The sequence below is a fragment of the Montipora capricornis genome, chromosome 11 (genome assembly GCF_036669925.1).
Source record: "Montipora capricornis isolate CH-2021 chromosome 11, ASM3666992v2, whole genome shotgun sequence".
Taxonomy (NCBI): Eukaryota; Metazoa; Cnidaria; class Anthozoa; order Scleractinia; family Acroporidae; genus Montipora; species Montipora capricornis.
This window is the reverse complement of record NC_090893.1, coordinates 6,457,064-6,484,563: the sequence shown is the minus strand read 5'-3', so window position 1 is coordinate 6,484,563 and position 27,500 is coordinate 6,457,064. Positions and strand designations below refer to the sequence as shown.

At 38.3% G+C, this 27,500-nt stretch overlaps 3 protein-coding genes across 4 annotated transcripts in view; all 3 read right to left on the bottom strand.

Moving 5' to 3' along the window:
- The window catches only part of LOC138024123 (kelch-like protein 2), a 2,633-nt gene extending 1,224 nt beyond the window's left edge, over positions 1 to 1,409 (bottom strand). Inside the window, exon 1 of the mRNA XM_068871229.1 lies at positions 1 to 1,409. This exon is cut by the window's left edge and continues 1,224 nt beyond it. Within this exon, the coding sequence (XP_068727330.1) occupies positions 1 to 1,339 (1,339 nt within the window). The 5' untranslated portion in view covers positions 1,340 to 1,409.
- LOC138024125 (epoxide hydrolase 4-like) overlaps positions 1 to 25,181 on the bottom strand; it is a 56,367-nt gene extending 31,186 nt beyond the window's left edge. The window contains exons 1-11 of one of the 2 annotated variants that reach the window (XM_068871231.1): positions 24,964 to 25,181; positions 22,392 to 22,525; positions 21,794 to 21,864; positions 18,684 to 18,762; positions 17,384 to 17,448; positions 14,868 to 14,933; positions 13,450 to 13,501; positions 12,454 to 12,537; positions 8,014 to 8,175; positions 6,993 to 7,066; positions 5,440 to 5,990 (exon numbers count right to left, since the gene is read on the bottom strand). In XM_068871231.1, the coding sequence (XP_068727332.1) occupies positions 5,900 to 5,990; positions 6,993 to 7,066; positions 8,014 to 8,175; positions 12,454 to 12,537; positions 13,450 to 13,501; positions 14,868 to 14,933; positions 17,384 to 17,448; positions 18,684 to 18,762; positions 21,794 to 21,864; positions 22,392 to 22,525; positions 24,964 to 25,105 (1,020 nt within the window). In that variant the 5' untranslated portion in view covers positions 25,106 to 25,181 and the 3' untranslated portion in view covers positions 5,440 to 5,899. Of the gene's footprint in view, positions 1 to 5,439; positions 5,991 to 6,992; positions 7,067 to 8,013; positions 8,176 to 12,453; positions 12,538 to 13,449; positions 13,502 to 14,867; positions 14,934 to 17,383; positions 17,449 to 18,683; positions 18,763 to 21,793; positions 21,865 to 22,391; positions 22,526 to 24,963 lie in introns of those variants that run through there. The other variant, XM_068871232.1, reaches the window with a different exon arrangement.
- Positions 25,182 to 26,981: 1,800 nt separating this feature from the next.
- Positions 26,982 to 27,500, bottom strand: part of LOC138024122 (general transcription factor IIF subunit 1-like) — a 16,726-nt gene continuing 16,207 nt past the window's right edge. The window contains exon 10 of the mRNA XM_068871227.1: positions 26,982 to 27,500. This exon is cut by the window's right edge and continues 517 nt beyond it. The gene's annotated coding sequence lies outside the window, so the exon portion shown is untranslated.

Genomic DNA, 27,500 nt, shown 5'->3' with positions numbered 1-27,500 from the left:
GCATGTCCACAATTTTATCCCAGCTGCTTTGAACAGTGTCAAATTTCTCAACATGAGCAACTGTCAGTGTTTCCTGTCTTCCACCCAAGACATAAATACAATTGCCAGCTGTAACTACGCAACATTCAGACCTACAGCCCTCATGAGATGTGAGAATGACGTCCCAGGACCACGAATCTTCATTGTAGCGTGAAACTGTTGACTGATGAGCTGAATCACTGGTGCTTTGAACAGAGATGGCATAGATATGGCCGCCAACCACTGCCACTACACGAGTGCCACGAGGTTGGCAAATGTTGTGCAAAGTGGACCAACAGTTAAAAGCTGGCTCGTATCTTAAAATGTCATGGAAATTAAAAGAATACAACTGGTCACGATATATCACCACTGGGGAGGTTACAGACAAGTACTGTTTATTTGAGCGTTCTGTCAAAAATCGCCACTTGCCCATCTCAGGAAGATAACATAATGTGTACTTTCCACCATAAACAACAATTGCATTTGATGTGAGCCGTCTCCGTGGTGACTGCAAAGGACCATCTTCACTTGAAAAACTCTTCATTTTCACAGCATCCGCAAACTTTTTTAAACAAGGATGACTCTCTCTAACCAAGTCTTTTGTCACGACATCCAAAAGCAGAGCGTCACGCGAAAACAAAAACAATCGAATATGCTGAAATAATTCTTCAAACTTCGATTTTCGATCACTCTCACTGTGAGCGATCCAGTTTTCAATGATTTTAAAAACGTCTTCTTCATTTTCAACGCAGATTTCATCATTTGCAATCCATCGCTCGACCTCTTGGGATTCCAAGTTAAGGAATTCGTCTGATTCTGCAACGACGGCGAAGTTATCGAGTACGAACTTCTTGCTTTTGCTCGTAAGTTCTTCGCAATGGTATTTCTCGGCGAAATAAAACGTTGAAATGCAATTAGTGTTCACCAATCGTTGCTCGAGAAATCGCCCTGCGGTGGTTTTCAAGCACACAAGTAGTAAATAATCCGCTGCGAATATCAAGTCCTTAGCAGTCTGCTCATCATCGATCTCTACTTCGCCTGTGTAGATGAACTCCAGCACTTTCTCCAAAATTGGCTCTGAGATCTCCTCGAATCGAACAATTCCTTCTTCCTTTTCTTTCATCTCAGTCTGGAGAAGCTTAACGAAGAAGGGACTCGCTGCCGAGAGCACATTTTTATGTGCCTTGAATTCTTTCCCTTCCTTTGCCACCAAGGTTATTTCGCACAAATAATCTTGTTCTCGTTGCATGTTGAGTCGTTTTAGCATCTCCACACAAAATGAAGCTTGGTCTGCTTGAGTTATGGGTTCCAGCCCTTCCATTATGTCAGACAAGTTAGCCGCCACAGAAGCTTCGATCGAGCTTCGATCTGAAAGGAAACCTGGCCTAAATTAGATCCCAAGCCCTTTCGGCAATAATTCTTCCCGGTGCAAAGCTATGCGGTTTCCCCTATACCCCACCCGAAATAAACGACACCGGACCAATCAATGTACATGAAAACTGAGGGAGCTGGCCGCTGCACCCGATTAGGCTGACCGCCGCACGTCAGACCCTCTTTATTGGAAAACGGAAATTACACACGAAGCGAGAAACAAACGAAAATGAGTCTGCGTGCGGCGCCCGCCAGGAAAAACCCCTGAGGGGAAACCTGGTCCCTCCCGAAAGTAGATCCAGACTCTATTACAATCTCGAGGGAGTAAGATTGCTAACTACTCGACAACATAAAATCGTGAACGAAAGACCAACGACAACGGAAGTAACGAAAACCGTTAGATAACGTACGTAGTGAGACTAAAAAGATAAAAATTTGACTGTGCCGGAGCAGCGCCAGACTAGAACGGAACTGTCAAAACCATGTGCTCTTAACTGTCGACGAACTAGCCTCGTTACCATGGTAACTGTCACTTGTTTAGTGAACCGTGAAAACAGCGATTTTCTGCTAATCTGCGAACCGCAGAAAATAGCAATTTGTGGGACATCAAATGCCCGTGGGGACGTGAGAAAGATCCAGATAGGCGAAGTTTTATCTCAAATTCCTACCTCTAGGGAGAAGTGAAATTGTCACTAGGCCAACGGTCGTGTCCTGTCCCAAAAGCTAACGCTTCTTCACGCTGGAGAAAGTCGCGGATTCTTCGTGAAAACTGGCTTGTTCTCCAAGCATGTGAAAATTGTTTTGGGACTCTAGGCCTTTATGCTGTATCGTTTGTTATCGATCTTCACGTGAGAGTGGACAAAAGGCCGAATCAAGCCAATTTTTGGGATTACATCGTCCTTGATCTCAGTGTGATCAGTGGCTTCAGAGGTTGCAAGTTTCCAGCCTTGTCTTATTTTAATGAAGGATAGGAGCAAATTTCAAAACTAGTCCAGGAAGCCTCAAATCGACACAAGTTGAAGTAAGAGTAAGTTTATTTTTCTTTTTTTTCTCACTGTAAACTAGGATTAGCCAATTTTTTTCTGCATTTCATGTTTCCCATATAAACCCTACAAACCATTAGGTTAACTGAGCATTCAAATTATGTGTTTGGGTCGCCTGTGATTGATCTATCCAAGCTTCAGCTTCAGCCAACGCTTTAAGTGACCAATACCAGCGGGGACCCCTTCCAATTAGTGACTAAGACAATTGACCAGCCTGAACCAGGGTCTTTCTTCCCTCGCTCCCTCTGGAGTGGGGAGATGAAAGAACCAGGGAACGAGATTGCTTTACTTTGTTTACTTTTACGTCACTGTGTGTCACGGAAAAAATTCCGTTACCGCATATATGTCTTTTCTTTTATTTTTATTTAAATCATTGCATCGTAATTGTCAAATTGTAGCTCATAAGTGTTGATTATTTAGTGTTAATAACATCGCTTGATATCTTGTAATTAACGTCATATTGTTATGTGGAATGTACTGTAGCCTGTAGGAAAAAATTGAGAATGCATGTGAAGTGTTAATTTGTGAGCTAAGAATAGGTGACAGAGCGTTGGCCTAGGTTATAAATATATACCATGGCAAAACGTTTGTAATTAGAAAAAAAGTGGCGCAGGGTTGACGCACGTAGGAAACGCACAAGGAAAGGTTGTAGCACGAAGGTCTGAGGGAAGAGGAAAAGACCGGGGTGATACAAACTCGTCAGATGGGTAACCCGTCTGACGAGTTTCCCGTCCAAGTGTGAATTCGCGATGAAAAAGTTATCTGACTTACCGAGATGAATTCACATTAGGACGAGTTTTTAGGACGGGTTAAGATGCCGAGGTACTGGTGCGAGATGTACGTGGTTACCTAGCCAGCAGAAAACAGAACGCGTCTTTCTATTTCTAGTATTTCCAAAGTATGCAGGCCTATACTTCAAACTGTCTCTTGGGCTCAAAGAAACGAAGAAATAATTTTCCGGGTTTTAGAACGCTTCACCTTCTTCGGCGCCATTTTTGTTTTCCCAAAGTGCTCTGCTTTCGTTCTAGTTCCAGTCTAATCGGCGCATTTTCTCCTAAAACTCGACCAGGAAACCCGTCTAAGTGTGAATTCGTGATGCATTTTGACGAGTTTCTCGTCTAGTTGGGAAATTCGTCTTTAAAAACTCGTTGACTCAGACGGATAAGTGGACGGGTAAATTTGGACGGGTTTTAGACCCGATTTCACACTAAGACGGGAAACTCGTCTCAGACGAGAAACCCGTCCAAGACGGGTTACTCGTCTCTAACCCTAACATAAATTGTCTATTTATCTCTGTATTCCTTCTGATAAATTTAGTTCCTTTGGGGCACCTACTCGATTAGTTTCATAAGCTATTTAGGTGTCCCAAACTCTTCACAATCAACTTTGTATTAAAACTGTTTGTTTACCATTTATCCTTTCTTCTTTTCCCCTAACATTTTATTTCTTAATCAGAATTGTAATATTTCATTAGTACTATGTATCTTCTTCAATATTTAATTTGTAAATATTCATATGTATATTCTATTTTTCTTTTTCCAACACTGTAAATTAATGTTTGTGTGAGTTTAAATTAAAATTGATTGATTGATTGATTGATTGATTGATCTCTTGTGTGAATTCGGCCATTAGCGGGAGCCGGCCAGAAAATTTCAAGGAAAGAAAAGACGTCTTACGAAGATATTTAGGCGCTAAGTTTAAGAAGTTTAAGATACGAGAGAAGAAATTGGTCAAAGAAAGAGAATTGAAAAAACCAGAGTAGAATTAGGCGCCGAGGTATGGACAGGTTGACGTGGAAACTGAATTGCTGTTGGTTCGTTAAACAGTCGGACTGCTGGTTTGTTCAAAGACTAAACTGTTGATTTTTTAAAGAACTGAACTTTTAGCTTAATTTTTTATTCAAATTTCTAGTGAGTGGTAAAAGTATTGTTTTCTTTCACTGTTAATTAAGATTATTATAAATTAGAATTCTTTACTTAAGTATTTTTCCCCTCCAAAACTTTTGTAGCTTTAATAACATAGTCATAAACATTTTTTAGGTAGGTATATGTTTTGTGTTGCGAGTTCGTGGGAAGGGGTTTGTGTGTTGTTATATTATTATCCGTTTGCGTTTTGTTTTTACCTCGTGTCGCCGTGCCAGGGGAAGACTCACGTCACACTATGCAACAAAAAGTTAACCCAGAAATTACTTTTAAACAGTACAACTCAAAGCTTCACGACGAAAAATGTATTAGAAGCATAAATAATTTAAGTTGCAGACAACAGAAAAACCCCAGTTGCAAGGCATTTTATTTTTGCCACCATGCGTCCTTTTGAGGCCTTATGCGCAACAGAGCGAGAAGAGGCGAGGTGAGACCTCCTTTTGTATTTTCTGTTTCGTTCAAACCTTTCCTCAGTGTTTTAAGTAGATATTTTTACGTTTAGGTTAATTTGGTTGCCAGTCCGCGGTCGCTGAGCACCGCGCCCAAAGGGACGATACGAAAAACTTTGGTGCTGTTATGACGTCATCGTACGACCTCCCGTCCGTTCACTTTGCATATTTGACCCTGCGTTTTAGCAAAAGAACCAAATTTTTAAAACAACCACAAAACAAGCCAAGTTATTTTAATATGTCGCACCACGTGGAAAGGAGAGAAGACAGAAAAAAAACAAAAAACAAATAATGCAGTAAGCAGGTGACGAGTAAGCGATGCTCAACGTGATAGAGAGCGACTGACAGCACGAGAAAACGGACGAAATATCAGTGACAAACAACGAAAGAGAGAGCAAAAAAGGTAGTCTAGGAGCCCTAATAACGGGCGGAAATTATATTGACAAGCAGCAGAAGAAAGCGCGTACGCGAACAAGAGAAAACAGGCTGAACAATGGTGACGAAAAACGGCGAAAAGAGCAAGAAAGAGCACGGGAGAACAGACCAAAATATAGTAATAAACGGGGAGGACTGGTAGCATAGTAAGCATAATTAATGTCACTTCGTGACATTTAATATCACTTCGTAACCAAAGAATCAATTAGTATTTTTTATTTCTTTTTGGTGTTTTTATTTAACGTTTTGTTAAACATAAACATAAACATAAACAAGTAATAATTGAAGAGCTCCCCTTTTAGGTTTGCTTAGCCTGCGTGGCAGGCGTCCGAAGGGCAGGGAATACTCCTTTTAACCCTTTCCCTCCCCTTCTACGGCCTGCCACGCAAGCTAAGATTTGCTTGAATATATACACTACTTAAAAGACACCAGCCAGAGAAGGCACTCGGATATTGTCGCAACTGGGTAAGTGCAGAGATTTTGACAAAAGATATCATCACACAGATCTTAGAAACAAACAACCAACGAACAAGACCTTATTAGGAGATTTAATGTCACTTCGTATAACCAAAGAATCAATTAGTATTTTTTATTTCTTGTTTTTGTTTTTCTTTAACGTTTTGTGGAAAAACATTTGAGTTTCTACTTCTGGTAGTTTTAATCAGGGATGAGCAGCCAAGAATTCACGAATGTATTTGTTTACTGCTTCCGGGGCATCCATTTGTACCCAATGATTAGCTCCATCGACATATCTGTTGAAACAAGCAAGTTAAAGAAATGTAAGGGGAGTGGAGGAGCAGGTCCAGTCGCTAGAGCACTCGGCTTCCAAAAAACCTGTCCGAGCTTATCGTCGTCATCATCATCATCATCATCAATCACAGCAACAAGGGGGAAAACGTTCTTTAATGAGCGTTAAGCCTTTCAAAGTCTCACAGGACTGTCGAGTAACAATTCTATATCCTAAGAAAATACCGCCATAGACGTCACGATGCGGAACTCTTTTTTAGCAGGTCACGGCTAAAGGGACACAATCGCATCAACTCAAATGAAATGACACTCTTTCAGGATAACGTTTCTGAGCAGAGTTGACCATGCATTGCGCCCAGTCCGAGTTTTAAGCCTAGGGCCACCAAATGGGAAACGACAACACTTTGGACTGTTCCCACAATGTCCCACATATTACTGCGTAGCATAATTCTCAGCCACCCTTCTCCTTCCACTTGCTGGAGTGATTGCTGATGAGGTACAAGTACGTCGCAAGACATGAGAAGCATGGAAAGAGAGGGAATGTCAAGAAGTGCAGAATAAGAGGATAACGATGGCTTGTTTCTAAAAACTTTAGAAAGGTACGTTGTGTTTTAATTCTGTAGACGCGACTGAGTGTCATTTGAATGCAAATCTCTATCTTTGGGCGTGATGCCCACCGAGTTTGCCAAGCAGAAAGGTCTCTGATGAGTCCCTTGGTCGGGATGAAACGAGCTTCGTAAGACTAACCACGAACAATGTATTGTCACAAGTAACTGTCAACTTCATCGTCAAAAACACATTCGTTCTCGATACTTACAAACGAACGTCTTTGAATGACAATAATCACAAGGAAGAGGAAGGGAAGGCAGGATAGGGATTGTATTGGAGGAGATAAGAGGCCAAAAAATAAAGAAAAATATTGGTGAAACTGGAAACAAAATGGGAAAACTTAAGAAGGACAGACGAGAGTCAAGCAAAGGAATTTAATGTCAAAATGAACTTCTTACTTGATCGTCAAATCCTCCACATATTGTTCTGTTCCAATCAAACAATCAGTGGTGAGTGCTTTATCTTTGTTTCCCTTTAGGTAAAATTTTAATGATTCAAATCACCATAAAATATCAAAAAATGTTAGCAAGGACAACAACAAGAATTTTACAATGAATTGATGGTTTGCTAGCAATCTCTATAGAGACACGGACAATGATTGTGTAATACACAAACGGCGCGCCATAATCATAAATGGTCGGCAAATAAAAAAAGCAAATGGCAGATTTTTGTTTTTGTGGACCAACATGGAAGCCATGACGTAACTTTAAAACCACACATAATAAACTTTTATGACGTAGTGTGTACATGGAGATGGTTACTGATGAAACGCAACACCATTAATTTTCTTGAGTACATCACCAATCAGCAGTTATTTGCAACCAAGTCACAAACCAAAACCAAAAAAAAAATGTGCGTGGTCACAGTCAATTTAATGTGCTCTCCAGGGATTCATCTGATTCACAACCAATCCCTCGATTTTAAAACTATGGTTCAGGTTTCTTTGATTTGTAAGTTGCAGCCAAGGCCTGATTGGCCACTGTTACCCCACCGTTACCCATAGCAAACAATTACTGTTTGATAATGAGGTTTTTGGTTATGTCCTTAATAATCAACTCAGCCGATTCCACTTGCATTACTCCAGATTTCATAAAAGCAAATCCAACAATAATATTGATTTGTTAGAGATTGTTTTGAGCAAATCAAGTGACAGAAGTACTTTAAAGTGGGACCCAAATCAAGGAAGAAAAATAATAAACAAAAGTAAGAATTGACTTGGACAGTAATGCATAGCAAACAAAACAGATCCTCAAAAAATAAAGACGCTATGCAATATCCAGAATTAACTTGAGGTTCTTAGCCAATCAAATTCAAACTATATACAGTGAATAATGATAAATTATAAGGTATAAATGTGGCTTCTTAGCCAATTAGATTCAAGACAGTAAGAACAGTAATAAGCAGCAATGGTACACTTACCCATACAACAAGAGTTGGAGCCTTTATCTTTGAGCAAGAATAACCTTCAGGCAAGTCAATCTTAAACATATTCCTGTAATAGTTCAGTGGACCACTGAGCCCAGACTGACTCAAAGCATACTTGTATGCTTCCACATCTTCATCGGTGAAATTCTTCACACGCTGAGTAAAAAGAATGGGAATTAAATACACTGGCTTAAGGACAAGAGTTAAGTATTCTTGTTATACCTCCCAACTCAAATACGTTTTCTGATTGGAGGAGAACGTGTCACGTGTCATTGATCAAAACTTCATGACGCCCTAGGGCGAACAAAACTTCAGGACGCCCTAGGGCAACAACAACTTGAACTTTCGACTCACACGTGATCAGGTCGTGCACCTTTGAAACGGCGGCAAATCTGTACGCCAGCCGACGTCAAGCAAATAATTTTTATCTGTGTATTGTTCTATTTTGAGTTGGGAGGTATAACAAAACACTTAATGGCTGGCCCCGCGGGAAACAGTGAGTTTTGTTTCCCCTCGACCTCAATGTTTACCTCGGCTTCGCCTTGGGGAACTTTGAGGGTTTCGGAGAAACAAAACTAACTGTTGCACTTGGGGCCAGTCATTAAGTGCTTAATATCGATCCCCTTTTCTTTAAATTACCCTTTCACATTTGGGTTGCTCTTTTCTTACAAATGTGCAATAAACACAAAAACGAACTTTCAGGAAAGCAGAAGCTTTACTCCCTTTCTGTCTGCATTTTGCTCCACTTGGGTGCTGATGTCTTTGTTAAATTCAGAAACAAAACTTTTGTTTGTTGAAAAAAAAAAAAGATGTGACATATCAAAAAAAAAAATTGTTGTTTTGCACAGCCTACTTTTTTAAATTTGAAGGATTTAAAAGAACAATATTTTCAGGTAAGTGAGGAATTCAACTCCCTGCCTCTCTGTTTAAGGCCACTTCTGAGGTTGTTTATGGAGAACTAAGATCAAGCTTTGAGCATGCACCAACTGTATGTGCAAACATTAAACACAAATTTGGTACTTATACAGTTAAGTACGGAAAGAAATTCATAAACTACCCTTTACAGTAGGTTTGGACACAAAATCACCTGATTTGGGTAGATATCTGGTATAAATTAAACTGGGTTGTCACCAACAGCACCGACAGTCATACTTTCTGTGATGAGGAGAGTGAAACCTTTGGGCATTTATATATTTCATGTTGCATAACAGAAAGATTCTGGCTGGATTTTAGTTACTGGTGTGATAATACACTGTCTGATGTAAGTAAACTCTTTTTTTGGGATTTGGCAAAAAAAGATGACTTTCTGTTAATTAATCATTTATTACCAACTTAAGTCTGCAACGCTGACAAGGTGGCTGTCTTAATAGAGCCAAAGTGCGAGAGTGTTGTGTATGCAGTAAAAATTTTGAGTGCTCTTGAGAAAATCTGTAAGGTAAGGTTAGGGAAGGTTAGGGAACAAAAGCTGCCTATCATGTGACTAAAAGAACCAATGAAAGCGAGAGTTTTGATCTGCGACATCATGGGATAAACAGAATCTTCAAGTGGAGAGTTGTGAGGTGAGTATAAAGAATCCTTTTTTCCCATTTCTCAGACCATTGTGTTCTGTACACTTGCCTTGAGTGTTCTTAAGTATTTATTTTTGAGGCAGCAAGTTCAAAATTGAGTGAAAGAGCTCAAGACTGAACCAGCGAAGTGTTCTTATCAGCAACTGTTGCCTGCATTGCATTACTTGTTCTTTGTTTTGTGACCACTGAGTTGTGAACAATTGACATGTAATTCATGGCTGTATCTTGCAAGACAAAAATTGTACATGTGAAACAACTTTCTTGCGTCATGCAGGAGAATTTTTGAATTTGATTCCCCATCACATGTTTTACACTGAAAACGCTTTGCCGATTTTGTATATGACATTGATTTTATCCACCTTATCTATTGTATATTTCTGTTAAAATTACGACCATCCAAAAATTAAAGCAGTACTTTCAATATCATTGCAACACACATTGACATTTACATTGTTGTTCAAGATACAAAAGGTGCAAGGGTTTTACTTACATTTTTATTGTTAACTTAATAATTTGCAGATACCAGACATTTCTCTCTAACTCATATAAATCTACAGCCACAGTTTGATTGAAATCTGTAGCAAGTGGAAGCCTAACTGCTGGCTTTGGAGGTGTCTTCTTGTACAATGCACAGGTTTCACAGTTGTTAACCACTTGCCTCAGCATTTCAGATAGCTCTGAATCTCTCACCCCTGAATCCACCAAGAGCTTTTGTAGTTTGTCAGCAGTAGCATTTCCAAACTGTTGATGAATTTTAATTATAATTATAGTTCTGTTCCTTCCTTTGTTTGTCCTTGTCATTGGTTTCAATCACCTGAAGGACTTCTGATTGATTGGTCTTCTGATCAGTGTACAACTGTGTTTGAAATGATGTGTCCACATCTTGGGTTCTTGAAACCTGGTTTCCCTAAAATGTGACTCCCTGTCATTATTTAATGAATTAACACAATAATGGCCGGAAGATGTTTGAAACAGTTTCACTGGCTGACCAAACAGTTTTGCAGTGTCACTGTTCAACACAGTTTGAGCCTTCTTTAAGGAATTATTATTGCTCAGCAAAAGTGGCAGCTTACTTAATTTCCACAACATCAGTTTCAGTGGTGCACTTTGTTCCACCAACCTGCTGACCATCTCCAAATAAAGAAGATACGATCTCTGGATTTTCTTTTGACTTGAAAATTATTTCTGATCATCATCTAGCAGATCAAAGTAGTTATTCAACCACTGTTGGCCACAGACTGTTTTATTACAAGCAGTGTCAACAACTGCAGTATAAAAGGCTTCACACATGAGTACTTCACTGGGGTCCACATCTCTAACAAGCAAAATTATATTACAATCTCTTGTTTTTTCTTGGTTTTCACAAACAACCTCGATCATGAACATCTTTCTTGTGTGGGCAGTCCTTAACCCAGTGAAAAACAGATCCACATATTGCACACTAAGTCTTTGTACGATTCCCATATCCGTCCAATGGATTCGCCCCCTTCTGTGCATTCTTCATTTTCTGCCCTTTTTCGCCACTAGAGCCGCGGTTAAAACCAGATCTTCTAGTTGAACTATTATGTGGACTGCCTGGCTTTGTATAGCACACAGTTTCCTACTTAACTCTGGTGTGACCGCCACCCACAAAACTGTCTGAATGTGATGAACCTATAAAGATTTGCTTAAGTGCAGATTTCATCAAGAGAAACTTTAAATCCTTAGCTGTAATTAACGCCAATAGCCTATCTGCTTCTGATAGACCAGCACTGTTGAGGAGTTTGAAACTTAAAACAGCAATGGGCAATGACATATCAGATTTTTTGCAAAGATCATGCCTCCTTTGGAACTCGATTATAAAGCTGGACAAGTCTTGTCCTTCTTCTCTGTGATATTTGTCAAATTTGGCATAGTTTTCATATGCTACATCGATGGAATCTGAAGAAATACATGTATGTACAGTATCTTGTCCTATTCGCCGATAAGAGTTTGCATTCCATTTTTGTCGCTCAACTTTTCCACATCAATTTCGACTGCTTTTGCTCCTGTCTGTCCGCACAACCATAAAGTAACTGCAAGTGCCTGTTTCTTCTCGTCCACATCCATCATTCAGCGCCAAATTTCCAACTCATTTTTCCATGTCTCAAACAAAACTCCTGGGCCAAATATCGGCAGATTCTTAAAAGTGGAAGGAGCCATCTCGTCGTAGTAATTGAATCTTCAGTGAGTCCATATCCAAAAGAGTTAAAAGTCAAATTGCTCGCTTTGCTACCATGAAAAAACTCAACTTTATTGAACTGGCGCACAACTACACGGTGAAAAACGTTCTACAAACACAAGCCTTGATCCCATGATACCCTGCAAGTCACACTCAGTACCCCAATCAGGGAGACCACGGTGAAGTCCCTGTGACTATAACGACAATTAAAAAAAAAAAAAAAAAGAAACTTGATTTTATTTTTTATTTTGTTTGGCCATTGAAGGCTATTTTCTAATTGTCTTTCTACATTTTTTTAAAAATTATTCCTGTTATGGAGGCAATGGATTCATTTTGTTATCAGTTTTTTTATCACCTGCATTTCTACCATGGTCTGCCTACGGCATCCCACGGAATTAACAAAAATTCTGGTAAACTGAAGGCCAGTATTATGCAAAATAATTGTTGTTCCTTTAAAACAATGTTATTTCACAAAGAAATTCAGGACTTCAGACTTTTTGGCCAATAGCTCTCGAATTTTTTTCCCCGTACATACCCACACAAGTTATATTTATAGTATTAAATACCACTACCTACAAAATAAGTTGTTTACTTTTCTTTAGATGAACTACACATTGAGCCCAAATGTTCTGAAGCATGCACACACCTCCTTAACAGTTAGCTAACCTTAAAAACTTGGTCAAGCATTTTGAAGTCATCAGCCTCCATGAGGTACTCAGGAAGAAATGGCAACTGAAAGTAGAACATGTACTGCAAACAAAAAAGGAAAACATTGAAGGCAGTAGGTTGTTAATTGCTGTGATATAACATGCCATTTCAAGATTCACTTTGATCAAAGTGAATCCAAGTGACAAATTTATCTGTGGAGGGATTTAGGATTTGACACACATGCCACATCTATACCAATATAAACACAGATACACTTAAGTTGTTGCCCTAATAAGGGTACATGTATGTTCTATTGACTGTATTCTGGAATAGGAATACATGGAATAGAAGTTAGAAATCCTTCATTTTTACGAAGATTCACTTTAAAATTGTCAAACACCTGCTAAAATACTGTTTTAAACATATCTTTAGAATTCTTATTGCTTCAAAATGCCAGACATACCATTTAAAATCACCATTCCATGTATTCTTTTTCTGGAATAGGGTCAATCGAACACACCGCATAGACACATCCTTTTTCATCCTCAATATATATCACACATTAATTTCACTGTCACATAGAATAGGGATCTTGAGAAATACCGGTAACTGCATCAATGAGGACAAGAACACCAGAAAACAACACGATTAAAATTTTTAAATGTGGTTTCTTTCTTTGCTGTTGTCATCAAATTAAACCAGGTGAACACCAGATCCGTTAATATTGACACGCACTTAAGTGATTGGCTAATAAATTTCCCTCAAACCACCCAAAGGCATGATAGTTATTCCAATTAATGTGTAATTATGGGTAGAACACAGCACAAGGCAATAATCCTTTACCCTTTAAGACTACATGTATGAGGTGTTTGTTTGCAACAACACAACTGAATTCCCAAAAAACATGCTTTTAAATGTACAGTAGGACTGTTGAAGCCTGCGCTCACAGTCTTGAAAATAAATTACTGGTATGTGGAACTGTACTTATTGGAATTTATTGTGCATCTTCCTTACCCAAGAGGCAAAGAACTGCTTTCTTGAAGTCTGAAGACACTTGCGAAAACAGCTAATGGACCAATGAGACAAGAATTAAGTTGTTAGTATTTTTGCACCTTTTCTCAAGAATGTTGTAATAATGTTAGCCATCTCTTATTACACACCGTACTTACTCAATCAAACTCCGCAGCATTTAATAAATTTTGAGTGTGTCCGATGTGGTGTTTATTCAAGGGCAGCATTACATTTCAAAATCATAATATTATTTTCTTAAATCACTGCATGACGACAATTATGGTAGATCATTTGTAAATATTAATTAAAATAGAAACATGTTTACAGTTTTAATGTCTTGCTTTTTTGCTGACTAAGATAGAATAGTAATTGTTTGGCTTGTGATCAACATTCAGAAAATTACACGTCCTTGTTTTTTTCTTACAATCCTCAAATAAACGACACATTCTTCTTATTGGGTGCAGCATTTATTCAAGGACAGTGTTTATTGGTACTTTTCCTTCGATCCACCTGAGGCCTTTAATCAAGGGTGGCATTTATTTGAGGGTCACGTTAAAGCAAGTAAATATGGTACTCTTTCAAATAGATCACTAGTCTTCAAAGTTCACACGAAAATGTTAACAGACATACATGTAGTCTTCCTGAAATTAGATTAACTGGCGCAATCTTCAGCTCTGATGAAAGGTATCTTAGAAATAAGTCACAGAAGTAGAACTAATACTCTCTCACAGTGCAGATCGGAGATAAGCGAACCAAAATATATGAAAAAAACACAAACTCATCTAAAAAACAAGGATGCATGTCAACACATACGCAAAAAGGCTCACTAGTCTCAGGGAGCAGAAAAGAATTGCGCCCTGCTAGTATTTATGAGCTCCCCTATTGTCTTTCTTTCGTCACCTTGTCTTTGTTTACTCTCAATCATTTGCGTTGTGGTGAATGTGAAAATAATTTGTGTGTTTGCTGGTTGGTGCATCATTAAAAGAGTAAAATATATGACCATATGCTTATTCCAATGATGCAAAGTCCTTCTGGCTGGTTATTTGTGTTATAAAGGCAAAAAAAAATAATCAAGTTTACTTTTGGAGAAATGGTTAAATAAACCTATCAACAAGCGGCCTACAGAAACCTTTTTAACATTGAAATTTACATGAAAGCATTGAGAACGATAATAAACAAACTTCGTGCCAGTGCATCTGTTTGGTCGTTAAAAAAAACCAAGATGGTTATGCAGTAATTATAAATGAATTTGACCCTCTAAGGAATTTGCAAGTGTTTGATAGACTCTCTATGATCTGTATCCTTCAGATTGAGGTGAAGCTGGTCTAAGTCGCTTCTTTCTTCAAACAGGAGTAACAAAACTAGGCAGAGTAAAATGCAAATATACCGGTGATCCAAACTGTCCTTATTATCAATCTTACCTTGGGTGTGGGCTGTTGCAAATTATCAGCTTGTCAACAAGCCCTGGATTAATATGAGCAGTGGCCCTGAAAACAATTATTTAAACAATCAAGTTAAATTAACCAAGATTGCTTAACATTTTATCCTCAAAACTCAAAATGTGGCTTTTACAGGGCCACTCTTGGTTTGATTTTCAAGACTTCAGGAAAGGTCCAGTCTCAAGACTTGTCTGAGGTTGTGTGATGTTGTTCAAGAAGCCAAAAAATTGGCAGGAAAAAAGGGACACCTTAATGTTGAAGCGGTGATAAACCTTGTCTACAAAACTCAAGGGATGTATGTTGCAGAACACACATACAGTACTGTTTGCATAAAGGTAGAGAGTTATAAGGGGCCATGCCTCAATAAAACTAATCAACATTTAGCCATGACTGTAACATTCTCACCACTTTATCAATAATATTAATATTTTAGCTCACACATTCTTTAATTAAATAAAACTCACGCTGGAAAATTCATTTAGTATATACCACACAAGTGAATAGTGCTTTCTGCGCACACAGATTGGCTAACTCAAAGGTGATTAGCCAAGTACCATTCACCTCCAATAAGCCAGTGTGCAACATCTGAAAGCAGTTTCTTGGTTCTCTTTTATTCAACTTGTGTGATACCCGGTATATGTAAAAACAATTATTTGCCTCCACTTTGGTGAATAATGAAGTGTACACAAGGATAGTCCTGAGAGTCTTCAGACGTTTTGAACATGCAGCATAAAATAGAGAGAATGGAAAAGCAATAATAATAATATTATTATTATTATTATTATTATTGTTGTTATTATTATTATTATCATTATTATTTCGTTCATTCACACGATATGTTGTTAACATGGTTTGTAAACTAGGCATCAAGCCAAGACCTATGGCCTTAGGTGTCTAGTGATCTTCTCAAGATTCTTGCCGTTCCCAACAAGGAGGCTTTTTGTAGTAATAACGTGCAATCTAGTCCAATTTTCTTCAACAATGTTTTCAAACTTTTGCTGAACGTCCCTCGTGCACCAATGACAATTGGTACGACAGTTACTTTTTGGCAGCTCAAGATTTTCCCAATCTCTCTTTTTAATTCTTGGTATTTTTCCATTTTCTCTTGTTCTTTTTCCAGCACTCTTGTATCGAAAAGGCATGCGATATCTATCACATAACATGATCTTTCTTTCTTATCAAGAACAACTACATCAGGTCTATTATGCTCAATTTGATGGTCTGTTTGAATTCGGAAGTCCCATAACACCTTTACTTGATCGTTTTCTATAACTCCTTCAGGATTATGATCATACCACTTGTCTTTGCATGGGATGTTGAATTTCTGACAGAGTTTCCAAGGGATAACTTGGCCTACCTTATCATGTCGCCACATTTTATACTCTCTTTGCGCCAATTTCTTACATTCCGCTACAATATGACTTACGGTCTCTTCTCGTTCTCCACATAACTGACACATCGGAGACACATCCTCTTTATCAATCCTGTTTTTAATGCTATTTGTCCGTAATGCTTGGTCTTGTGCAGCGGTTAGCAGTCCTTCAGTTTCTTTTTTTAGTATTCCCCTTTTTAACCACCCCTAGGATTCTGGGTCCCTTACTTGTTCTGTAGCTATCTCAAATTGCCCATGTAATGCTTTGTTCTTGTATTTAGACATTCTCTCTTCAGACACTTCTATTTTTTTTTTTTTTTGGTAGGCCCCTCCTCCAGAATATTTTCATCCAATACGAAATGAAGTAATCTTCCCTTACTTTCTCCAATGTATCTAAACAGACTGCCCACTTCAATGTTCACACAGTCTTCTACACTTAATAATCCACGCCCTCCCGCTGCTCTTTTCAGATACAGTCTATCTACGTCGGCTTCCGGATGGAAGGCTCTGTTTATTGTCAGCAACTTCCTGGTTTTGCGATTATTATTATTATTATTATTATTATTATTATTATTATTATTATTATTATTACCGGTATTATTATTAAAAGGATCTCAGGTTAACCAATCTGCTCAGTCACCATAAATCAGGAAAAAATATTATGGACATGTTCGAGTTTCTGAGTGTACATTAATTTTTAGTTTATTGTTGATTCACAAGCAATGTTTGGAGAGCTTCTTATTTGAAAATATGGAATTGTCATTAGTTACTGAGATCTGAAATCTTAACATTTTTTCACTTTAATGTAACCTACACTGTACCTCTTTATTTCCTCTATGGACTCTATGGACTTTACGTGAACTAATGATAAAATGACCAGCTGCAAGTTGGCGCAATAGCTCATTGGGTAGAGTACTTAAATCATTGGTTCAAATCCTGAATTTTTCACGTTTTGCTTTTGTTACTGCATAAGTACCAGTAACATTCATCACAGCTACATGTATGAACTACTATTTTATTACTCATCTGGGCCAAGTTACGTATACCTCATTTCTTACAATCCTGGTCATAAGAAATCACAAGAAAACAAGACAAGTACATGTAACTATTACATATGTATGCCTACCATGCCAGAAATCCACCCCAGTCGTGGCTGATCAGGGTACAGGAACTGTAACCAAGAGCCTCAATCTGAAGACATAACAGCAACAAGTCTATTCACACACAGAACATAACAACAATGAGCTGAAGTACATGTATAATGAAATTAACAAAACAATATTATTACTTTTTTCCTTGAGTTACTTAGTATTAAAAGGGGAGCTATATGTCACATTATTTTAGGGTGTTTCAGGGAAAACTATAGTTACCGTAGTTATTCAGTTATAAGGCACACTCGGTTATAACACGCACCCCAAACTTAGCAATTTAATCAAGCTAAGTTCTCAAACTGAAAATTACGCGAAAATATTTGGTTATAAGAGGCACCAAAAAATTGAGGGTTATCAAAAGGATGTGATGAATTTGAGAACAATTATCCTTACACAATTGGCATGCAAACTCTTTTTGTTAACAAAAACCAAGTGAAAAAGTCACGCATTTAATGATATATGTTAAAACAAAAGCTAAAAGTTGACACCTGAAATGATAAACATACAATGCATACACTTTTATTTGAACCTTCCAACTAAATAAATAGTCAGAGTTCAGACTTCAGACTTCAAGCGAAAGCGAACGGCGAAAAACTCCCACCGAAAGTCATATTCACTGGTGTTAGACAGCTGAATATCAACACGCCACCAAGGATGCAAATTTCAGTGCACAAGAAAGGCTGGATGAACGAAGAAGGTATGTTTTATCTCCACACTGTTTGTTCAGAGAAGAAACTTCTCATCCGAGCGACAAACACAATTCTCGGAATTCGAAACAAGGTTCGAACGACTGTATTGTTGTCATGGGTATCACGTTACTAAGCACGTGCTTTTAAGCATGTATGTAAATTTCAGTTTGTTTGTATTTCTCTTGAAGTTGTTTAGTGTTCTAAAGGTCTCCAAAAGCACTATTCTTTTTTTTAATTGACAACTAATGTCCTTTTGTTGTGTTGTTTAAACTGCAAGTGCTTCTCAAATTGTGATCTTAATGCGCGAAAATACTTGGCTGTAAGACGCACCCCAATTTTAGCACTAACTCGCCACCCAAAGACAGATTTTGCTTGAAAAAACCGTGCGCCTTATAACCGAATAACTACGGTAATCACAAGTTTACCACTTGAAAATGGTAACATGGAATCCCTTAACTGATAAAATTATTGTTACATCTCAAACAAGATGATTCTTATGGTATTTAGAAGACTGACACTGTTGTAAATTAACAATACTAATAATTGCAGTATAATTTAGCAGGGCTATAAACAAAGTTTTACTTACAATTTCCTTCACATCATTCACCAAGTAAGCCATCTTGTATTGGCTTCGTCCTGTAGGGACGTCACTATCTCCATAACCCCTTAAATAATAGTATTATACAATATGTTTAGTTATACAATATGTTTAGTTAAGCCATAAATTATTTATTACACTATATGTTTAGGCTATTACATAGGGATTTATATAAAATTTTTATATGTACATTATGCATACAGAGTTCTTGTCAATTCTTGGGGTCTTATGCTCATGCATACAGACCCCTAAGTCAGAGGCAGATCTTGATTGTCAGTGGGTCTGTCACTTTGGGGACGAGAACACACGTGACTGTCTGGCTTGTAGACTGGGTACTAGTAATTGCGAGGTCATTGGTTTCAAGTTTCGGCCACTGCTTCTAGCGTTCATCGTTTGTATATAAATCTGCGGTCATTTTCCCTGTTTTGGGAAAATTTTGAAGAGCTTTCCATTGCAAATTAGTTGTAATTGTTCAAGGTAAGTTATTTCTGTTTGAAAATTGATCTGTCGTGCTATTCCAGATTGGTTTTCTTTCTTTCATTTCGAAAATGAACTACACTTTCCTGCCTTGTTTGTTCTTCGTTGTTTCATCCAGGTGACGTTGCTGAGTGGAGTTTACCCGGCGATATTGATACGGGAGTTGTTTACTCACGCAAGCCAACATATCTAGACTCGGCTTGTGTTTAGTGCGGAATGCACTGAAGCTAAGACGCTTTCGCAAGCCCACATTCATTGGCTTGAAATCCAGTGCGCGTTGCACCACATACCTCACAAGTATCTCACAAGCTACAGTGTATCACAAACCATTATTTATCGGCTCAAAATGTCGGTGTGGGTTACACCCCAAACTGAAAGAGTTATTGTACCCTAAAAAATACTTGCATTGAATAAGAGTCTTGCACTCTCAAAGAATAGTATTTCGTATTCTTCCAGTTGTCTGCTACTAGCCGCCAGCATGGGAATAACAATCGAACAATACCGGTCAAGGATCGGCTGTCACAACAATTTTGTGAAAGCCAAGGATGCGAGGGTGATTTTGGAATACGATGCTTATGATGTTTTACTTAAATGTGTTTTACTTGTCAACATTAAAACAAGTTGTTGGACATTACAAGTCGTGTAATGAGGTGATGTTTTGGTTTACACAAATGATGTGCTACAATGTTTACATTCCATTGCTTATAAGGCAAGCAAATGATGTGGAGGAAAATCCAGGTCCTACAATATTTGATATCATTGATCCAACAACCACTGTGTCCGCTGACTCTAGTCAAGGAAATGAAACAATCTTTGGTGTGAATGCTGGTAAAGTAATGTGTAGCAATATCACTTACTGCTATTATATACCATCAAATACAAGATATTAGTTTGTGGACTAATTCTACTTCGAACAATATTTTGGTTATTGGAAATAATCTATACTACAGTTCTATAAGATGTTCTATGCGAAGAAATGACTATTTGCTGTTAACTGATGTTCCAGACATGGTTTCAATATTTGATGAAGTGTATTCATTACAATACAGTGTATTAATGCCATTAGTTAATAAACAACAATTGTAATTCCATTGAGAGTTTGAAAATACTTCTAGAAATGAATTTCTAAGAGACATATATGGACCAATGTTTGATGTCATAAACAAACTTCCAGTAAATGACTCACTATATTGTAATGAATACACTTTATTAAATATTGAAACCATGTCTGGAACATCAGTTGACAGCAAATGGTCATTTGTTCGCACTGAACATCTTATAGAACTGTATAGATTATCTCCAATAACCAAAATATTGTTCAAAGTAGAATTAGTCCACAAACTAATATCTTGTATTTGGTGGTCACTCTCATAGCAGTATGTGACATTGCTACCCATTGCTTACCAGCATTCACACCAAAGATTGCTTCATTTCCTTGACTAGAGTCCGCAGACACAGTGGTTGTTGGATCAATGATATCAAATATTGTAGGACCTGGATTTTCCTCCACATCATCATCTGTATTTTTAGGTATTGCTAATGCTGTGTGTACCATCAATGTTTATTACTGCTACTCCAGTAGATGCTGCTAGTAACACTGTTGGATTCTCAGGATACATTGGAGAATGTGTTTGGGTTTTTACTACAGTGTGGTAAATTGTTTTTTAAATCAAATGGCTTTTCCCAGCACCACCACCTCCAGTTATAAACAAATAAACTGGTTCAACATTTTGTGACTTCAGGCTGTAAAGGTTTTCATTTTATTTCTAGTCCATGAAAGCACCCTGTTGTAAGCTTTGGGTTGCATTTTTTATTATGTAATGATCTACATGTAACTGATTGACATAATTGGTCATCAGATATTTCTCTTGTTTATACATTGTTATTGCTGATCAATGGACTGTGATTTCCAGTAGTTTGGGGATTTGCACCAAGCTCTGAGGGTACTTGTTCATTGAACACCTCATCTAGTGATGATTCATCTTAGAATTCTAGTTGAATTTCAGAATTCTTTTGATCATTTATAAGATCATATGAATGTATGACAGTGCCATGCTTGTTTCTTAGCCAATCTAGTGCTTGTTACTAGTAAATAGCTGCTAGAGATGTAGTGTGCAGCAAGAGTTGTCTAAACTGTGCAAATGGCAATAAGAGAAAGGTTAGCGGCAAGTCATCAATGTAAAATTCTGAACAGGTCCTGAAATTTGAAGCATAATTAAGGAACCCATTTTACTGCTGCATTGTTATGGCAAATTTTCAACCAATCACGCATGGTAAAAGTGAGACCGCAGTACCAAATTCTATAAGGGCTGAATGGAGTTAAACTAAGCAGAAGACCCCAAGTACGCATTATATTGCGGACCTATTTTTTTAACAGAAGGTAACAAACACATAATAGCAGGTAACTTTGTTACTTGCCACTACGCCGGGGGCAGGGAGCAAAGCCCCTGCTGTTTGTAATCAATTATTTCCTTGGTCTGTTCCTTTCTCTGATGTCGAGTGGGACCTTGCATAATGATGTTTGCTGATGGCAGACCGTCTGAGTGAGAGCCATATCCTGGCAAAACAACATGGTCTACCAAACTACTTGAAAAATTAGAGAAAGTCAAAAAATAACAAACCTTAAATCAACAGCAACCACCCTGAACTCATGACTGAAAGCTTTCAGCTGATATCGCCAAGAATACCAGAACTACACGTACAAAGAGACACGAAAAGAGAGACACGAGGCAGTCATATTTTCATTTCAAATTACTCATCTTTAATTTTGACTATTTTGCTTCTCTTAATAAATTAACCCTTTCAATCTTGAGTGCGAGACTTAAAGATTTTATTCTGCCAAGCACCAGACGATTTTACTCGTCAATGCACTTACAGTGTAAAGCCCAGGATTGAAAGCATTAGCAAAAAATTGCTAGCAAATTAAAGTAACAAGGAATTTATGTGCAACTGCCAAAAATTCTTTAATGTAAAAACTGAAATAGAAACCCTTTATGACACAGCCTTGTATAAAACAATGAGACCCAGCAGTTGTCAATTTTAAAATTATTTTTGAGAAATGCTCTGTTTTAACAAGAATTCACCCTGCACATTTATCTGTAAAAAAAAGTCACCCACAAAAACTGTAGCTTCAAAAATATCTATAGATGCTTTAACTTCTTTCTTATGCTATCTTAAACACTGCTAACATTACAAAACAAAAGAGACAATCATCTTTACCTCCGGGAACCCATGAAGGCAAAGCATGAGTGGCTTCCCTGTGTCACCCTTGGCAACATAATGTATCCTGAGATTAGAAGCTGTCCTCAAAAAACTGTGCTCTCCAAGCTCAGTATCAAGAAGGCAACCAGGAGCTATAGACAAAAAAATTTTAACGCATTAATAAGAGAATAAAGGTTGGTTGTCTTGTGGTCAGGAGAAGGGATTACTGTAAACACCCACAGATGAGCCACACCTTTTTCCAAAAGTCATCATAAGAAATTAGGGGTGCGGCTTATCTGCGGAAACATTTAAAAAAGGCTCGTTCTGGTGTCCAGTTTTCTGTCTTCGCATCCGACCTAATGCCTGGTTACGAAGGTTCCGGTCAAGCAAAAATCTATGGAAGACCATTGTTGAATGAAGAAATTCCTGTCAACAAATACCAGAAAAAGATCAATCATGTGTCAAAGTTGGTAGCCTGCATGGCAGGTGCTCCTTTCTACGGCCTGCCACGCTGGCTACAAAGTTGGTAGAAACGATGTTTATTATATTCAAGTTGTGGGTACGACTTTAAAGTATTTTCCATGTCAATGTTAACAGTGAGTTTACGTTCAATGAAAAGTGGATGAAGAAGACTTTTAAAGACTTCACTTTGGATTTCTTTTTATTTCTTTCAAAAAACTTTTTTCCAAAATTTGAGCTCCTTAATTCAGGGTGCGGCTTATCTGCGGGTGTTTACAGTATTCAGCAAAAGGTCCCATGCCCACACACCTTGGAATCTTTTCCAATGGGGCTGGACAATCTGTGAGCCAGCACGTCAAGCAAGTCTCACATTTAAGTTCAAGCACCCATTTCAAATAGCACTGATAAACAGTATTGAAATCTAAGAACTCATTTTAAAATGGTTAGCTTACATACATACATACATAACTTTATTTAGTAAAACAGGTCAAGAGGAAAGAAGCAACTTTACAGCTGATGTGGACCTACTGTAACAAAATTAACAATACATACATATGGTAGTGTTTTATGCTTTAGATAAATAAGATAATAGAAATCTGAATGCTTATTATAAACTATGGAGCTGTCTTTTCCAAAAGTGATATTCATAACAGTATGTTTTAACTGCTTCAGTCGATTTTTAAAGCGGGTTGGATTAGAAAAAGATCTTACACTATCAGACAGGGAATTCCAGGTAATTGCAGCCCTGTGTACAAAGGAATTATGACCGAGCTCAGTGTTTGGCCTATGAACTAAAATATTTAAAGATTTCCTAAGATTATAGCTCTTACAGGTCCTAACAACTAATGAATTTATTTCCTCTAAACCTAAATTACAAAAAGCCTTATAAGTAATAATTAAAATACGAAATTTATAAAAATATTCAAGAGGCATTCACCCCACTCTTGCTAAGATACCTTCATCAGTCATGCCCTTTCGCCCAGGGGGGTACTTTAGGAATTTCTGGGTGGGGATGTGCCGCTGGGACCCTGGAACCCTTAGCCTATACCAGAGCTAGTTCAGCTGAATTTTGCTACCCTGTACTAGAGTAAACTACCACCGATTTCCGTCCAAATACTGATACTTGAAAGTTAATAATATCCAGAAGTGTTTCATGATAGCCATTTATCGACACTGTTGAGGCTGAGTTACGTAAATTTAAACTTTTCCGACTCAACCTTTTATATTTTTGACCGGGAATTTCTGGTTTCCTTAGTCTTGATAAGACCTTCAAGCGCCTGGTCAGCTTCATGAAAAATGATACCCTATTCTAGACCCAAAGGCTGTGATTTATATACCCTATGCTAGAGTAAACTGCTTGAAAACCATACCCTTCACAGCGGCACATACCTGTATAGCCCATATATGGCAATACCACCCCCCCCCCACCCGGGCCCTTTGGCAACTTATGAATTAGCAGCTCTGCTATGTATCAATTCTAATTCTTTAAATTTGGAGCCAGAGCCCCAAACCACAGCCCCATAGAGGACACTTGGGATTACAGTCTTAAAATTCAGAGTTTCTAACATAGATTTGGGTAAAAAACTTATACGTCTCAGCATTTTGACTGTGACTCGCGCTGACTTTTATCCGTTCCGCTACGGGACCATATATATAAGGGGCGTCTACACGACAGAGCAAAAACGGCACGGGCCCGACAAAAACTGGAACGGTTCCAGCAGTTTTTACGAAGTAACAGTAAACTGTTATCCGTTCCGCGACGGGTACATAGGCGCCTATGGACCCGTCGCGGAACGGATAAAAAGTTTACCTTTTCTTCGTAAAACTGTTGGAACCGTTCCAGTTTTTGTCGGGCCCGTGCCATTTTTGCTCTGTCGCCGGTAAACGCGCCGCCTATAGGCGCCTATGGTCCCGTAGCAGAACGGATAAAAGTTCACTGTTTCCTTTCAAAAATGAATGGAATCGTTCCACTTTTTATCGGACCCGTGCCATTTTTCCTCTGTCGTGTAAACGCGCCTTAACATGGCTGGCCATGTTAGCTCGCCATGTTGACCAGCATATATCGTAGCCACGACTCGCGTGGCTCACAGCTTTTATACTTCGATAAAGAAAGAGATTAGCTATCACTTACGTGCTTGCCGCTTTTTGGCTCCTGACGGTAAACCAAAGTTCTTAATTATTTGCCATAACAGTGCCAAGGACACCAGAAAACCATAAAACAAGCTCAAACTGTAAACAAAAATAGGTGCAAGCAAATCTCTCGCCTTGGCCATCCTTCTTGCAACCTAAGTTCCTTCAATCGTCTCAGCCAATCGTATGAACGTTTTAAATCAAACAACGGAAGGAGCGAGGTTGTCACGCAATCTTCTCACCCACCCCAGGTAGTACGTCATGTAAGACTCGATGATTATGTACCGGACCACGCCACCCCAGTTTAGAAAGAAGAGGCTGCCAAGATGATGGATAGCACTTTCTTAGCAAGACCACGTTCCTAACCAACTCCATCATAGAGATGGTTTTATGGTTTGTTGAATCCGCCATCAAATACTTAAGACAAGTCTCAAGTCGACTCTGAATGTAGATAAAATGCATGTTGCTGATCCATCCTCTGTTTAATTGAAACAGGTTCAGGAACCATTTCCAGTACCTCTAATTTCGGTCGCAATTTGGCCATATATAGGTGCTACTTGTTGATTATCTTGCCCCTCCAGGGTAGACAGTGCAGTAGCATCTACGCTTTGTTACCTGATAAACGAACAGATAAGTACATGTTCGTAGATATTTACATCTCTTCATAAGCAAAGCTTTTGAAGCAATATACCACAAACGGGGAATGCAAATGAAGAATTGTGGTTGCTTTTTCGCGTCAAAGTTCAAGTTAAATTTTTACAATGCACGCAACACACTTCAAGCAATGCTAATTGAGGCGTGTAGTGTAATGACATAGATGAAAGTAAACTTACAAGCCACGAAATTAAGATAAAAAGAAACCTGAAAATACATATTGAGATTACACAATTATAGAAACGGACGGACTGTAAAGAAACGTTGCCGTTAACTAACTATTTAAAAAGTGGATTAATAAAGGAATAAAACACAATTACTGGTATAGGGTACGATAATAATGATTATTCCTATATTTTGATATCAATGAGCGGGCGTCAACTTAATATAAGCCCAATATAAGCTTTCTCAACTCCGAGTGCTGTACGCAGAAATTTGTGAGTTCGTTTTTTGAATGGCCTTTTTGCAAGAACGCGCCAGCCAGGATGAAGAGAGTTCCATAATCTCCTTTCAAAGTTTGCAAAAGATTTCAACTGTAAGTTACTTAACCATCGCGAAAGGAAAGCGACAAAATACAAGATGAAAAAGATATGAACCCACGACCTCTGCGATACCAGTTCAGGGCTCCACCCAAACAACCGTTAGCAGGTCATTTTGTTAATTTTTAAGCTGACCAGCACTCTTAAGGATGGTGCCTTCTAATTCAAAGGAATTTTTGCCCCGGTTTATGATTATGCAGGAAATGTAGATCTTAACAAGTGTTATTGAAATCCAAAAAGAAAATAGAGGTTAACCACGCATTTTTCAAAGATAATTGATGAATAATATATGTAAAAAGCTTTAAAATACAAAGAAATCTATGGCGTTCTTTCTCAAATTGAAGTTTACCCTAACCCTAACCCTACCCCCACTTTTTTTTTTGGATACCAAGAGTACTTACTAAGATCTACTTTCTCCGGATAGTTTTAAACCGTGCAAAAATATCACTGCATTAGTAAGCAGCACCGATATCTCGAGATGCGCAGAACGTATGCTCAATAACAATAGTAGGTACCGTCCTTACACCTCTCTCCTAGCACTTCCGTGACCCATACCAAACCATAGCCCCCTCCCCCCCCCCCCCCCCCACACTTTCAAACTTACTCCGCGGCCCCTGAATTTACATACACACAGATTTGTGAAGACAGTCATAATTCCCGGGTTCAAATCCCGTTGTTACTGCTTAGTGCATGTTCGTAACTTGCTTATTCCCGCAGTTCATATTTGTATTTCACAATAGTTTAGTCTTTATAAATTTTTCACGTTACCCTCCCAACACTACCCGGTAACTTCACAGTGATAACGAGTTTGAATAACAACAAACAATTTAGGTGCTAAAAAGGCTTATTTAATTCTGCTCATTACAATCCATATTCATTATTTTCACTCTTGCCTCAGGCGATCATGATTTCTATAGTGAAAGTTGATAAGTTTAAAATCGCATGGCCTTCGAGGCAACGATAAAAACTTCAGCGTTTAAATCTCTTTCCATGTCAAAATGTGATGTTTCACTCTGCCTCTTTGTAGCATCAGGTTTTAGGAACTCGTCATCTCACGTTGAATTTTCAACATCAAAACAGAAGTTTCCAAGCCGAAGTTGTGTCTAAACACGAAGAGATTGCAATAGTCTAAAAGCCGTAGAACTTCAAAGGCTTTAGTAGGCTCTGGACAATGACCGGATTTTTCTTTGTTGGCACAGGACTGTTAAGTTCCTCCACAAACTGCAAACAGCCAAATGATAGCCTCTTTCAAGGTAGCAGCGGAAGTTCTTTTATATCAATGCTTGTTTAAATACAAGGAATCACATGCTTTATGCTATGAAACACAACCATGCGTAAGGAGAGG